Below are 15,510 nucleotides of genomic sequence, written 5' to 3'. Positions count from 1 at the left end.
TGAAAACGGTAAAACATTTTCTATAGACAAGGCTGTTTGTAATGCTGATATATAAATAATATAATTTAATAATAGCAATTAAGATCAGATGTACACACAATGGCTAAAATCAAACTAAATTTTATTATATTTTAAATACTGAATACTGAAAAAGATTATCCTTATACAAGGCTGGCATTATAAATGTTGATATATAAATAATATAATTTAATGACGGTAAATAGGATCATATATACACAAAATAGCTAAAATCAAAAGTTTTTGGTTTATTTTTTAAAAACACTGAAAACTGAAAAGATTATACTTATACAAGGCTGTTTTTAGACTTTGAAATTGATACAAGAAACCATTTGCAAATGCCGATAAGCTTAAATTGACCAATCATTGACCAATCAAGTCGCACACATGAACGAACTGAAATAAATCCTACAATAAATTCAACATTTCGCTACTTCATTTTACTGCAATCCAACATTACAGCCTGGTTTTGGACCAGCAGGTTTTGGCTTAGTTTCTGTGGTTCAGTTTAGCCTGGGTCTGAGTTAAATTTCGTTTGGCTATCTGATATTAGTTTGTAGCTATGTTTCCATCCAAAGATGCGAATTTAACTTATGCGCAAAACTGGAAAATTGCATAAAACATTTGCAAATTAAGCACAGTTTCCATCCAACGAGTCAACGAGAGCAAAATCGTCACTTCCTGATAAACTGGCACTAAATATCTCTAAGAAAACTAGGAGAAGCCACTGAATATAATCATTTTCATATATAATTTCACACATAGTGCAAAGTCACATGACTTTTTTTGATGCATTTGGTGGAATTTTTCAAGTAAATGTGTTTCCGTCGTAGTTCATGTGCATTTTTTCTTACCGGATAAAAGGTTTATCCTACTCAATTGTGCGCATACTGTTTTTATGTGCATTTTTAAAATTTATGCACACCTTGGCGTTTCCATCCAGCGTTTCTTTTATGCGATATTCCAAAATGTGCATAAAAATAGGTGGGTGGAAACATAGCTTGTGTCTGATCTCGTCTGTAACTCTGATGTGCAGCACTAGGGTTGTGAAATCCCTGTTAGACATGAAGGTGTTAGTGAAGGTATGCTGTGAAGCTTCAGATATAATAAGATCTGTCTTGTCTCTCTCAGATGTGATCAAGCTTCAGCTGGTGGATGCTGGTCTGGTGGAGTGTCTGCTGGAGGTCGTGGCTCAGACGGTGGACAGTGACAGGGAGGAGGACGTGGCTCAGCTCAAGACGGCCTCAGACCTCATGGTCCTTCTGCTGTTGGGAGGTACAGGACCAAATCTCTGACAGAACTCAGATTACCCTTAAATAAATGCTTTGAAAGAACAAACATAGGTGCATACAATAATGCACGTTACATGTCATTTCCTCTGTGTGAATAAAGCAAACAGAGCCTCATAAAACATAATGACATAATGTCAAGCTATGATCTCATACAGTGTGTTTAATTAATGAAATGTGCTATTCCTGTGAACGTTCATCATTTCATTTAGTCCCCCAGCAGTTATATAAACGTATTACTGGCTAAATAGGGATGCATGTCCTTTTACCTGGAGCAGGAAAGGCTGAAGTAAGGCTTTTCTGGCTGATGTGTAATTCACTTCATCAATATTAAACACTATCTGAAAGAAATGTGGGGCATTAAAATGACCTTAACTGGATGTACTGAATACTGGAGGTTGGAAAATTCCTATCTACCTACACTTCAATTCAAAAGTTTGTGTTCGGTAAGATTTTTTAAATGTTTTTATGCTCACCAAGGCTGCACTTATTTGATCAAAAATACAGTAAAGTAGTGAAAAATTATAACAGTTTAAAATAAGTCTTTTTTTATATGAATATATTTTAAATTGTAATTTATTTATGTGATCAAATCTGAATTTTCAGCATTACTACTCCATTCTTCAGTGTCACATGATCCTTCAGAGATCATTCTGATATGCTGATTTGACGCTTATGAAACATTTCTGAATATTATCAATGTTAAAAAAAGTTGTGCAGCTTAATAATTTTGTGGAAACCATGATATTTCTTTTAAGGATTTTCTAATGAATAGAAAGTTAAAAACAACAGCATTTATTTGGAAAAAAAAAATCTTTTGCAACATTATAAATGTATTTACTGTTGCTTTTAATAAATTTAAAGGGGTCATATGACGTTGCTAAAAAGAACATTATTTTGTGTATTTGTGGTAATGCAATGTGTTTATGCGGTTTAAGGTTCAAAAAACACATTATTTTCCTCCAAGCGTGTAACGGAAATGTTACGCCCCTTACCGTATTGTGATGCCATGTCCCGGCCCCGATGACACAAAAACAATAAAACCCATTACAAACGAGGCATTTGTTGCATCCGGTGGGGACATAATTACTGGCTATAATGACTTGTACTGTCTTTTTATGCGTCGCGTTGCATTGCGCCACGTAAATATTACAAGGCCTGCATTTGTGATCAGAGAAACAACAAACAACAAACAACAAGCACTACTCTACACTCCTCAAAACACGCGTTTGAATCGTCACTGGCAAATTCTTTAAATAAGAAAACGTACTTACAGGCTGTGAGTCAGAAGGGCCAGACTGTCCTTGCAAAGTTGGAATTGCCCCACTTTATTGAAACCAGCATTGTAGGCTACTCTCCCAGGTTCAGGAAATAGTCCTCCGTAAAATGCGCTGCACACACTCTAATATTTGGGTTGAACTGTTCTGGAACAGTGTTGTAAATACAACTTAACCACTGATTTCTAGTTGTGTCCTCTTTTGGAAGCAAAAAACAAAGTACTTTCTCTTTCACAACGAAACACAGCGTCTCCAGGACATGGCGCCGGCGGCAGCAACAATACTACAGCGAGAATAAAAGTCCTGCCCCCTTTCATTGCGTATACCTTTGGGCGGTGTTTTGCAAATCTTCCCACACAGTGACATAGACATGTGGGGGCGTGTTTGAATGAGCCGTTTTAGGGGAGCGTGGTCGAGTCTTAACTTTTATAAAGAATATCTCTTTGGTTTTGAGACTTTAGTCTTTGCAACTTCAGGAATGTCATCTATGCACAAACAGCTTGTAACACTCCAGAGAGAAAGGAAAACTTGAAATCGCATCATATGACCCCTTTAATGCATCCTTGCGTTTTGCCTTTTGTAGTGTGGCATAAGTTCACAGCACTTTCTGCTGAATAAAACAGCCAAAACCTGCCTTGCTGGTTCATTGATATCATGATGAATGATAAAATCATTAACAGCCAGTCAGAATCCACCCGACTTCCAAGAGCTCAAGCATTTAAAGCAGTAGACGACAAAACTGCAGCTTGTGCTTATAATAAACAGAACGTTATCATCTGTTGATTTGGATGCTAATAGTTATCACTCTTAGTGTGAACAGCCTTAAAGGCTTTGTAATTTGCATCATTCTGTCATATTAATGTATTTGTGTTGTTGCTCATGTGTGATGTGTTTTCCTGTAGATGAGTCGATGCAGAAGCTGTTTGAGGGGGGTAAAGGCAGCGTGTTTCAAAGGGTCCTTTCATGGGTGCCCTCCAACAACCACCAGCTCCAGCTAGCAGGAGCGCTCGCCATCGCTAACTTTGCCCGCAATGGTGAGACTTCAGCAGTGTTAGGGAAGGTTATCTAATCGCATTACTTAGTTACTTTTAATAGAACGTAATGCATTACGTTACTTTTGCGTTACTTTTTCTCATCTGGGCTAAGCTTGCTTGTTTGTTTGCATGAAGAATAGGACACAGGAGAAGAACAAACAACACTCTTCAGTAATAAAAAAACTAAATAAAAAAGAAACACAAATGTTACGGTTGTGCTCATAAGTTTACACACCCCTTGTAGAATAAGCAAAATGTTAATAATTGAAACAAAATAAGAGGGATCATGAAAATTGTATGTTATGTTGTTATTTTTAAGGGGGTAAACTTTTTTTAATTGGATGATCAGAGTAAATTGTACTTATTTTGTCTTCTGGGAAACATGTAAATATTTATGTAGCTTCTGAAGTCCAATACTAAATTAAAAAATATGATTGCTAAACAAAATTAGAAGAATTTACACATCATCATTCTGTTCAAAAGTTTACACCCCTGTCTCTTAATGCATAGTGTTGCCTTCTTGAGCATCAGTAAATGTTTTCACCTTTTGTAATAGCTGTGTATGAGTCCCTCAGTTGTCCTCAGTGTGAAAAGATGGCTCTCAAAATCATACAGTCACTTTTGGAAAGGGTTCAAATATGCAGATGTTGGAAAACCCAATTATGTGCAGGAGCTGGGGGATTTTTCTGAAGAACAGCAGGCAGTTGAACTGCTCAGGACAAACAAGGGACTCATGAACAACTATCACAAAATATAAAAACAGTCGTGGATCATCCAGGAAACGACACACAGTTTTAAGATTCAACTTTTGAATGGGGTCATTTTTATAAATTCAGTTATTGTTTTGTCTTGTGGCGTATATGTAAACATCTGTTATGTCAAATAGCTTATTCAGGACAGTACTAAATAAAAAATAACATGCAATTTTCATGACCCCTCTCATTTTGTTTCAATTATCAAAATTTTGCACATTCTGAAAGGGGTATGTAAACTTATGAGCACAACTGTATGTTTATCTAAAATAATATTTGCTTATTCGTATGGTTAAATTGGATCATCGAAGGTCAGCTGCAAAGACACTGGTTAATAAAATGGGATAAAATACATAAAGGATATTTGTGCTTTTTAACATACTTAATTATTGCTGGTATGCGTCATATTCTGAGTTTGCATTTCACTCTTTTAATTCATTTTGAGGAATACTGAATCTGTTTTTCTCCAAGTGAGATTAGTAAATGCATGTTCACTTTGAGTTACAGTAAGCATCATGTTTACACAGCGCGCTTGATTTCTCTCAACATGGGGACAGGAGAGCTGTCCGTCAATAAATGAGAAAACAAAGTAACTGGTGTTACTTATTTGAAAAGTAATTTGGATATTTTCTTGTAAATTAAAAAGTAATGTTACTTTACCAGTTACTTGGAAAAAAGTAATCTGATTATGTAACTCTAATTACTTGTAATAAGTTACCCCCAACACTAGAGATCAGTCCAGCAACATGACGATCGCTGGTTTGAAGAGTGTAAATAAGTGTTTTTTGTGTACAGATGGGAACTGCATCCACATGGTAGACACTGGTATCGTACAGAAGCTTCTCGAGCTGTTAGACAGACATGTTGAAGAGGGGAACGTGACGGTGCAGCATGCCGCCCTCAGTGCTCTGAGGAACCTCGCCATCCCAGGTCAGTCTGAAAGTTCACTCAATCATTGAATAATTCACTCAGCTGTGCATGAGTGTCTTAAAACTAAATCTAAATCTTCTCTCTTCTCCAGTGGTCAACAAATCTAAGATGCTCTTGGCTGGTGTATCGGATGTAGTGCTGAAGTTCCTCAAATCTGAGATGCCTCCAGTCCAGTTTAAGCTTCTGGGAACATTACGGATGCTCATCGACACACAGGGTATGAATTAACTGAAAACAAAACGACTATCTACAGATAGTTCCGCCCCAGAATCATGCCATTGGTTGATCTGGTGTTGCTGTGCTGATTGGTTGTTATGCTCAAACAAAATTTTATATTAAAATTATACACTTACCTATAATTTGAATTATATATCAATTAAAAAGAACTACTTGATTGTGTATTATTATTATTTTTATTAAGTATTATTGATTATTAATTATGATTAACACATATCCTTTTGAAACAGTAAGTTGGGACAGGCAATCCCTTTAGTTATTTAGGGGGCGGGACAATACCATTCTCAAGAGAATGTGATTGGACAACAAAGTGGCCACGCCCATGAGTGCAGGTTGCGTTATCAGTTTTTTTTTTGGTCCTTTTTTTCTGAAAGAGATTTTTTTTTTTTTTTCAATTGTTAATAAAATAATTTCTGTAAAATAAGGATTTTCATACTTGTTTATTTTCATTAGATAAGTATGAATATTATAGTGTATTTTGTTTATATTTTATATATTAATTACATTTATATACTTATATTAATTACTTCTATATATACTTCTGTATATATAATTTGAATATAAGAAACACAAATACATGAAAAACTTTCATTAATAAAGCTAAATTGGCAACTAAATGAAATAAAATAAGTTTAGATTGAAGAACTAAAATTGCTAAAACTGAAATAAAATAAATTAAAGCTAACTTTACTATTACTGAAATAAAAATGCTATATATATATATATATATATATATATATATATATATATATATATATATATACTAAAATATAAATATAATATTCATACATATTATTTTCATTAAACAAGTATGAATATTATATTATTTTTATTTTATATTGTTTTTATATTAATTACTTTATTATTTACTAATAGTAATAAAACTAATAAAAATGACGAAAGCACAACACAAAATTACTAAAACTTAAACTAAAATTAAACTGACTACTGAAAGTATAAAAACAAAAGCTAATTCACAATCATTAATAAAGTATATAAATTAAAAATTAAAATAACACTGATTTAATTGTAGCTTCAGATGTGTACGTCTGTATGTCAATGAGCTAAAAACCACAAAACACAGATCTTGATTCCATGGATTTTTAACTGAAGTTGATAAGCTTACAAGTCCCTGCATGTGTTACAGCTGTTTAGCTCAGTTAAAGACAGCATGTGTGATTTGATCTCAGGTTCAGGCCTGTCCCAGCTGCTGCCACACAGCAGTCAGTCTCTGATATTAAGTGAGCGGAGGATCGATGGCACTCTGTCATTTAGCAACTATGGATCTGCAGACAAGGGCTCTGCCACGAGCGAATTTGCATTGTCTTTCATTGGAAACGGCCCAGCCATGTTAGCTTTCAGTGACAGCTTGGGTTTAAAATGAATATTCCAGGGTAAATACAACTTAAGCTGTATCGACAGCATCTGTGACAGGCTGTCAGTTACCACAGAAAATCATTTCAACCCATCTCAGAGGGTAAAAAAAAAAAAAAATGAAATATGCGCGTTCAACAATGAACACCTAACAGAAATATGTATCTTTTACAGTGTTTAGAAAGTACACTACTAAACGTTTGGTGTTCAATCAGCATATTAAAATGATTTCTGAAGGATCGTGTGACGCTGAAGACTGGTGTAATGGCTGTTGAAAATTCAGCTTTGCATCACAGGAATAAATTACATTTGAAAATATATTACAATAGAACGCATTTCTTTTAAATTGCAATAATATTTCACAGTATTATTGTTTTTACAGTATTTCGTGGTGAGCATAAGAGACTTCTTTCAAAATCATTCAAAAATCTTACCGACCCCAAACTTTTGACTGGTAGTGCACAGTTTAATAGGAAAAGTTTTACAATCGGGTTCACATTTTTCCCAAAAGACTTCATGGAAGAGCTTTAACAATAATATGAGCTTCACATTTAGTTTTTTAAACGCTCCAGAACACATGGTCTCCATGAAGAGCATTACTGTATAAGTATTTCCAGTTCTTTCCGACAAACTGAGGAATGATTTTTATCAGACATGATTTATTATGTTACATTTAACGCCAAAATATGCCTTTAAGAGGAATGTGCCATGAAAGATCTTACATCAGCATATCTGAGATCTTCATGCAGCTACTGTACATAAAGTATTAAAGTTGCAAAGCAGCACTTCCTAAAATAGGAATTCTCTAAGTCTAAAATATTACGTAAAAATATGAAAATTAATTATTTTTGTTGAATAATATTAAACTAAATAATTTCAACTGCTGTAATATTCAACTATATTTAAAAATAGAAAAATAATATAATCAATTTATTTTACAGCACAGTTATAGTACTGATATTTATATTTTAATTTCTTAATTTTCAAATGATAAATCTACTAGTTTTTTATTTTTTTGTAGAAAACCACAGGGAGACCTTAAAGCTTTTCTTTTGTTGACAACAGCCAGTTCATAAGTGCTTTTCATTCCAAATTTGGAGAGATTAACAGGAAAAGAATTCCAGATTAAGAAGAGAGAATTTTGAGACACTAAAAACATCGGTTTGTGAGTTTATGTGTTAATAAACACAGTGCCATCCTTTGCTCTGAAACATGTTGTGCATATATTAATTTAATTAAATCTCAGACTTTACGATTTGATAATCACACTAAGCCTAATTTTTTTCTGATTACTTGAGCTGTCCTAAGATATGTGATTTTTGAGTGTTAACTGGTGACATCTATGTTTTTGCTGAAAAATGTTGTTGGTCGTCATTGAAATCATGTCTTATATTTTATATATATATATATATATATATATATGTATGTGTGTGTGTGTGTGTGTGTGTGTGTGTGTGTGTGTGTGTGTGCATGTTTATGTGGTTTACGGGGACACAAATTTGTATAATGACATGGGTATGACAGAGGTATTACAATTTGAAGGTGGTTTATAAGGACACTGCTTATGTCCCCGTAAATCAAAAGGCTTAAAAAACATACTAAATTGTGTTGTTTTTTTTAAATCTAAAAATGCAGACAGTCTCCTGTAAGGGGTAGGTTTAGGTGTAGGGTTGGTGTAGGGCAATAGCACATACAGTTTGTACAGTATAAAAACCATTACGCCTATGGAGAGTCCCCATAAACCACAAATACCAACATGTGTGTGTGTGTGTGTGTTGCAGCATGTGCTCTACGGTGGTTTGTGTTCAGTAGGTTATGTTTATCGCTGTGTGTGTGTCGCAGCTGACGCAGCAGAGCAGCTGGGGACAAAAACAAAGCTGGTGGAGCGTTTGGTGGAGTGGTGTGAAGCGAAAGACCATGCCGGAGTGATGGGAGAGTCCAACCGCCTGCTGTCTGCTCTCATCCGACACAGCAAGTCAAAGGTCTCGCACTCTAGCACTTCTCTCATTTAGGGCTCTATGATTTCTGTGATGCAGAAAACACGGACGAAAACATTGTCATAAAAATGGAATGTACTGTATAATGTGGAATGGCATGGAATTTGTCCAATTTTGGATGAATAAATCAAAAGTAGGTCAACGCACTTAAATCAATTCACGATATGGACTAATTTCTGTGAATATTAAACTATTTATATATGAGTCCTGCATATTCTGCATGATTGAACTGTCATGGTTTTGTCTACTACACACATATACGGTTTTCAGTGTCTGCCAACTCACAATATGAGCACATGAACTTCATCTCCAGAGCTGCTCTGAGAGTCACTTCATGAGCATTTCACAGTTTCATTTCAGAAAGTCTATCTTCATATCTCACACACACACAGAAACTTAAAGCACTTGAAACCCATCAAAATGAAAGTTTGGTTTAACTTTTGAAGAAATTGAATATATTACTATTGTACATTAGAATATATGTTTCAATATATTCAAAATTTTTTATCCATGTTTGTTGTGCAGCACTTTGACAAAAAAAAAAAAAAAAAAAAAAAAAGGGTTTTCTTAATTTTGGTTTAAAAGATAAATGAACATTTTATGAATTTCAAAAAAAAAAAAAAACTCATAGAGCCCTATAATTGTAAGTAAATAAATAAATGGTTATTTTTATGATTACAAATAATTAAACATGCTTTTTGATTACTAACGTTTTATTTAAAATTTGGAAGAATTTGGAAAAAAATAAAACATAATTTGGTTAAACAATAAAACAGATTTAATGGGGTCTTACTCATTTCAGTGATGCTTTAGTGATGGTGCAGCACTTTGACTAGACGTGCATCATGACAAATATCGTGCAAGTGAAAATCCCATCCGTATCATGCAAATCTTGTTTAAAAAGTTTTAAAGTATAAAGACTGAAATAGTATTTTCTTGTAAAACGTACTCCAGTAATCCTTGTTGTTTTTAATGTATTTTCTGATTTTGTCGTTTCATGCTATGGATGATTTCTTTTACTGCAGCCGATTTTTCCGTGGCAGATTCACGTCCTCTGGAAGCTTCTGACTGCTGTTTTCTTTCTGAATAGAACGTGGTCCGAACAGTTATACAAGGTGGAGGTGTTAAGCACTTGGTAACCATGGCGACGAGTGAACACATGATCATGCAGAATGAAGCGCTGGTGGCCTTGGGACTCATAGCGGCACTAGACCTGGGTAAGAATCAAAGACTAGGCTACTGTATGTTAGGGTGAATTCAGGTAAACTGGCACTTTTTGCCATTGAAATGACTGGGAAAAAATGCCCCAATTATCCTGAATTAACCCTACATATATTTTTTATGAGATGCTGACAGACCTGAAAGTCTTTAGTAGGCTGATTTCAGTGTTATTTCAGTATCACTTGTATACTTTAATAAAGTATCTTATATACTTATATAAAGTAATTTTAGTATTGCTTATATAGTTTTCATTTTAATTTTAGTTCATTTCAAATTTTAGTAATTTCACTGTGCTTTTGTTGTGCTTTTAATCACATGTTGCACTGTGATTTTGTATAGATATATAATTTTTTATCTAATATTTATACTTTGTTTTATATATAATATTATACTTGTATGCATATTATTTTAGCTTTATTTCAATTACTAAAAATTAATTATTAAAAGTTTTAATAGTTCTAGTTAACAGTAACAGCTCTGGTAAACTGGTTCACTTTTTTTGTCTATGTGACGATTCAGTTGCAATCTAGTGAGGTCGATAGCCTAATTGAAATACCGAAATGGCTAAACTTACAAATGAACACAATTTGGAGTATTTAAGGTTTTTTTGTTTTGTTTTTGTAAAGATATTTATATATATATATATATATGCACAATTTGTATTTGAATAATTTAAGCCTTTAGTGACATCCGATTTACATTTTTGGATTCAGCAGACGTTTTTCCAAAGTATCTTGCAAAAGAGAAACAAAACCAATTCATCAAAGAGCCAACAGTATTCATAATACACAATGCCATGCTTTTAAACAACTAGATTAGGAAACGAATAAGAGAAGAGGAGAAATGCAAAAGAACAAATACGTTTTTGTGTGTGTGTGTGTGTGTAAGTGCATTTGTTTAAGTTATTCAGAACTTTTAACTGAGTCACCTCATGGTTTTGATTTCAGATTGCGCAGAGAAGGACTTTGTCAGTGCTAATCTGGTGCAGGTTCTACACAAACTCCTGACAGATGATCACAGTGCACCGGAGATCAAATACAACTCCATGATTCTCATCTGCTCCATCATGGGATCAGGTGAGTCAAGAGATCACAGGAACAAATGACTCAACACATTCACAAGTGTGGGACCTATTGAACAAAAAGAAACCTGAAACTATACTTTCTAAACCAGTGTTGTTATAGTTAACTAAAACTGAAACTATTAAAAATCTTTATCTTTATTAACTGAAATAAAGCTGAAATAAAATATAAATATTAAATGAAAATGTTAAACAAAAAAATTGAAATTGTTTTAGCAATTAGCTGAAATAAATTAAAGCCAAATAAAAATATTAAAAACCAAAAACTAATGAAAAATGACACATGCAACTCATCAAAATGACAAATTGAACTAGAACTAAAATGAAAACTGAAATGAATAACTGTCAAAAAAAAAGCTGAAATTAATTAATAAAAAAATAAGAGTTAACTCAAAGTATTAATGAATACTGTAATAGCATAGAAATAATACTAAAAAAGCACTGACTTAAATACTTTAATAGTACAGAAATAATATTAAAATAATACTGACTTAAGCAACCAATATTTGTATTATATTTAGTTGTTTAAATATTGTTACATCTTAAACATGTTACATGTTTAAAAATTACAAGGTTAAAAATGCAATACATGCACTTTAAATAAGTTTTTAAGCTGTAAATAAAACAATAAAATTAAGATTATTGGAGTATGTTTTACAAAAAAATACTATTTCAGTCATTGTTTCAAAATTTCATTTGCTGTTTCTTTTTCTTTAATCGTAAATGTACTAACAATTTTTGAGTTAAAATTGTTCCTAGACCCTTTTTTAGATGGTGACAATTTTGAAAATCAAACTTACACTATTTACTTTCATAACGCACATTCCTAGTCTTATTGTGAACGATTCATCACTTCCTTATTCCAAATTTTTAAAATGTTTTCTTCATGATGTTATATTTTTATAACCTCTTTATCATTTACTAGTTTAATATCCTGTTTGACATTACTGAAGTAAAATGAGTTGTGAATGCTGTTTGATGTGCCAAACTACACTCTCATGAAACTCTTTCTTCCATTTGAATGAGTGATTTGTGCGTTTTCTCTTCTCACCTCAGAGCCGCTGCATAAAGAAGTGCAGAGCTTGGCCTTCATCGACGTGGTTTCCAGGCTGCGCTCACATGAGAACAAGACGGTGGCGCACCAGGCCTCTCTCACAGAGCAAAGGTTAACGGCCCAGAGCTAAAGGACTCTTCCACAGCATCTCCTCCCTGCCTGCTTCCCCTCACACACATATCTCTCGTTGTCATGTGCCAAGCTGTTGTCCCCTCCGCATTCCCTGCTACAGACTCTCAAAGCCCTCTGTTTGCTCCGCGCATGCAGAGACGTGTTACCCAAAGGCGGCCATACTTTGTAGACAGCCTTCTGCAATAGATTCATACCCGAACAGCAAAATATTTTTAAAAGACCATAGCTGTGATTTAAAAAAAACAAAAAAAACATGAAATTCACCTATAAAAGCTGAGATAAAAATAGAACATGAATGTTGGCAGTGGAAATAGCGCAGTTGTGCTTTCATGACATGTAAAATCACACATACCAACTGACTTGTGCATGGTTTTTTTAAAGATTTCGTCTGGTTTGTTGATGTATCTGTGTTCAGCTATTCAAGCCACGCCCATAGGATATGCCCCGCCCCCTCTCCTTCTGCTTACTAATTTACATAGAAGAGTAGAGATCAAATGTGTTTGTACTGTATAGGGCACCTTTGGACCAGCATGGACCTTTTCATATTTTGCCTCCTGGTCCTTGTGCCGCCCATGATCCGTATCTACTGGAAAGAGCTAATTCCATATCATTAGTCTGTTGCATTTACAAAAATCGATGATTATTGTCATATGGATGTGTGAAGAAGTAATATATCTTGATACCGAGGACTACAGTCCTTGTATGTGACTCTCTTGGAAACACGATTTTTATCATTTCAGGACCTCATCAAAAGAAGTGATGTCATTATAGTGTAGTATCAATAACTTAAAAAGGATAGTTCACCAAAAAGTAAAAAATTCTGTTATCATTTATTCACCTTCATGTCGTTCCAAAACTCTATGGCTTTCTTTCTTTTGTATGAACACAAAATAAAATATTTTGAAGAATTTTGGCAGCCAAACAGTTTTGGGTCTTGTTGACTTCCGGAGTATTTTTGTCCATACTGTGGAAGTCAATGGCAATTGGAACCATTTAGTTACCAAACATTCTTTAAAATATCTTCATTTGTGTTCCTAAGAAGAAAGAAATGGCAACGTTCTGTAGAAGATATCTTGAAGAATTTTAGTATCCAAATTGTTTCAGGTCCCATTGACTTCCATAGTATTTTTGTCTATACTGTGGAGGTCAGTAGGACTGAAACGGTTTGGTTACCATAATTCTTCAAAATAATCTTCTTTTTTGAAGAATGAAACTATTTGGTTACCAAATTCTGCAAAATATCTTTTGTGTTCCACAGAAGAAAAGAATTCCAACATTGTATAGATACATTTAAGATGCATACTGTACATAAAAGATACTTGAATGTTGGTAACGAATGTTGGTAACCAGAATTTTGGGGCCCATTGACTACCATGGTATTTTTTGCTATGGAAGTCTGTGAAACCTGAAACTATTTGGTTACCAAATTCTTCAAAATATCTTCTTATTTGTCCCACAAACGAAAGAAACGCCTACATTCTATAGAAGGTATTTTGAATAATGTTGGTAACCAGACATTTTTGGGTTCCATTGACATTCATGGTACTTTTTATCTGTGCTATGAAAGTTAAACGGACCTAGAACCAAAGAAAGAAATACAAAGACCCGAGAAGCGAAAAAAGAAATGCCAACACTCTGTAGAAGGTATTTTGAAGAATGTTGGTAACCAAATTTTTGTCTATACTATGGAAGTCAGTGGGACTGAAACGGTTTGGATACCAACATTCTTCAAAATAATCTTCTTTTTTGAAGAATGAAACTATTTGGTAAATATCTTATTTTGTGTTCCACATAAGAAAGGATTTCCAACATTCTATAGATACATTCAAGATACATACAAATACAAGATACTTTGATACTTTTTTGGTCCCATTGACTTCCATGGTACTTTTTATTTGTGCTATGAAAGTTAAACAGACCTAAAACCAAAGAAAGAAATGCCAAGAAGCGAACAAAGAAATGCCAACATTTTCTGTAGAAGGTATTTTGATGAATGCCAGTAACTAAACGGTTTTGTGTCACATTGACTTCCATTGTATTTTTTGGCCATACTATGGAAGTCAATGGGAATGTTGTTTATCGAGATATCTTCTTCTGTGCTCCAGAGAAGAAAAGCAATGCATGCAGGTTTGGAACAACATTAGGATGAGTGAATCATGACATGTTTTTAATTTTTGGTGGACTATGCCTTTAAAATGTACATTCCTGGTCAGGAAATGACTAGCATGACTGCCAGTACGCCATTAGCACACACACATACAGTAGGCATCATGGCAGATTACTGAGACATGTAAGGGCTGGGACAGGTTATGTGTGTAGCTGAAACCGCCACAGTTACGCTGAGCAAGGTAACCGAATAATAATAATAATACTAATGTCTCAGACGACAAACACTCGTTGTGAATGTTTCTTTTGAGAAAGTGTCTTTTTTGCATGTGGAGCTGCCTGTCCTCCTTTCCATCCTCTCCAGTATCCTCTGAACATGCACCTCCTTGCATGTCCGATACTGTGAAAATCACTGTTATGTGGCCATTTTATGTCAGGTTAATAAGTTCTTATTTATCATGTTTGTACCCTCGAGGAACCACATGGCAATCCAGTATATCTACAGTAGGAACCGTACAAATATAAACGGAAATAATTGTTGTAAATGTCATTGATGAACTGTACATTTCAAAGATTTAAACTTATTAAAACAATTGCTGGTGACAAATTTATGCTCTGTGATTCTACCTTGTCTTCTTGTCAAAGTTAATATTAGTTAAGGTGGAAATGCTTTATTAAACGCTGACAGGAAAGACTTGAGCGAGCCGCTCGCTGAGCAGATTAATGACACACTACAGTGGACTTTTACTCAATTGTATAAATCTTTAGGTTGAATAAAAACTCTCTTTTGTCTTTTCCATTTCGATGTCAAGCGGGGAATAAAATGATTTGAGAAAGTGGATTGAATCAGCAGAAGCACTAGTGATGCATTGTGGGGTAAGAAAATCTATCATTGTCAAAAAGGATGTTGAAATATTCTAAACCAGCTCTAATAAAATGACAGGTACTTTTTTTGTTGTGTATATATTTAAATAATTAAAAACATACATGCATAAACACGCATACAGT

General features: G+C 34.1%; 1 protein-coding gene across 2 annotated transcripts in view; it reads left to right on the top strand.

Moving 5' to 3' along the window:
- Positions 1–15,113, top strand: part of rap1gds1 (RAP1, GTP-GDP dissociation stimulator 1) — a 55,541-nt gene extending 40,428 nt beyond the window's left edge. For both annotated transcript variants that reach the window (XM_058782456.1, XM_058782457.1), the window contains 8 exons: positions 1,150–1,293; positions 3,487–3,618; positions 5,166–5,300; positions 5,392–5,517; positions 8,754–8,893; positions 9,999–10,125; positions 11,077–11,205; positions 12,267–15,113. In XM_058782456.1, the coding sequence (XP_058638439.1) occupies positions 1,150–1,293; positions 3,487–3,618; positions 5,166–5,300; positions 5,392–5,517; positions 8,754–8,893; positions 9,999–10,125; positions 11,077–11,205; positions 12,267–12,394 (1,061 nt within the window). In that variant the 3' untranslated portion in view covers positions 12,395–15,113. The remainder of the gene's footprint in view (positions 1–1,149; positions 1,294–3,486; positions 3,619–5,165; positions 5,301–5,391; positions 5,518–8,753; positions 8,894–9,998; positions 10,126–11,076; positions 11,206–12,266) is intronic.
- Positions 15,114–15,510: the final 397 nt, after the last annotated feature.

Source organism: Onychostoma macrolepis, chromosome 07 (assembly GCF_012432095.1).
Source record: "Onychostoma macrolepis isolate SWU-2019 chromosome 07, ASM1243209v1, whole genome shotgun sequence".
NCBI classification, from domain to species: domain Eukaryota; kingdom Metazoa; phylum Chordata; class Actinopteri; order Cypriniformes; family Cyprinidae; genus Onychostoma; species Onychostoma macrolepis.
Note: the sequence above shows the minus strand (reverse complement) of the source record. Positions and strands in the feature narration are given on the sequence as shown.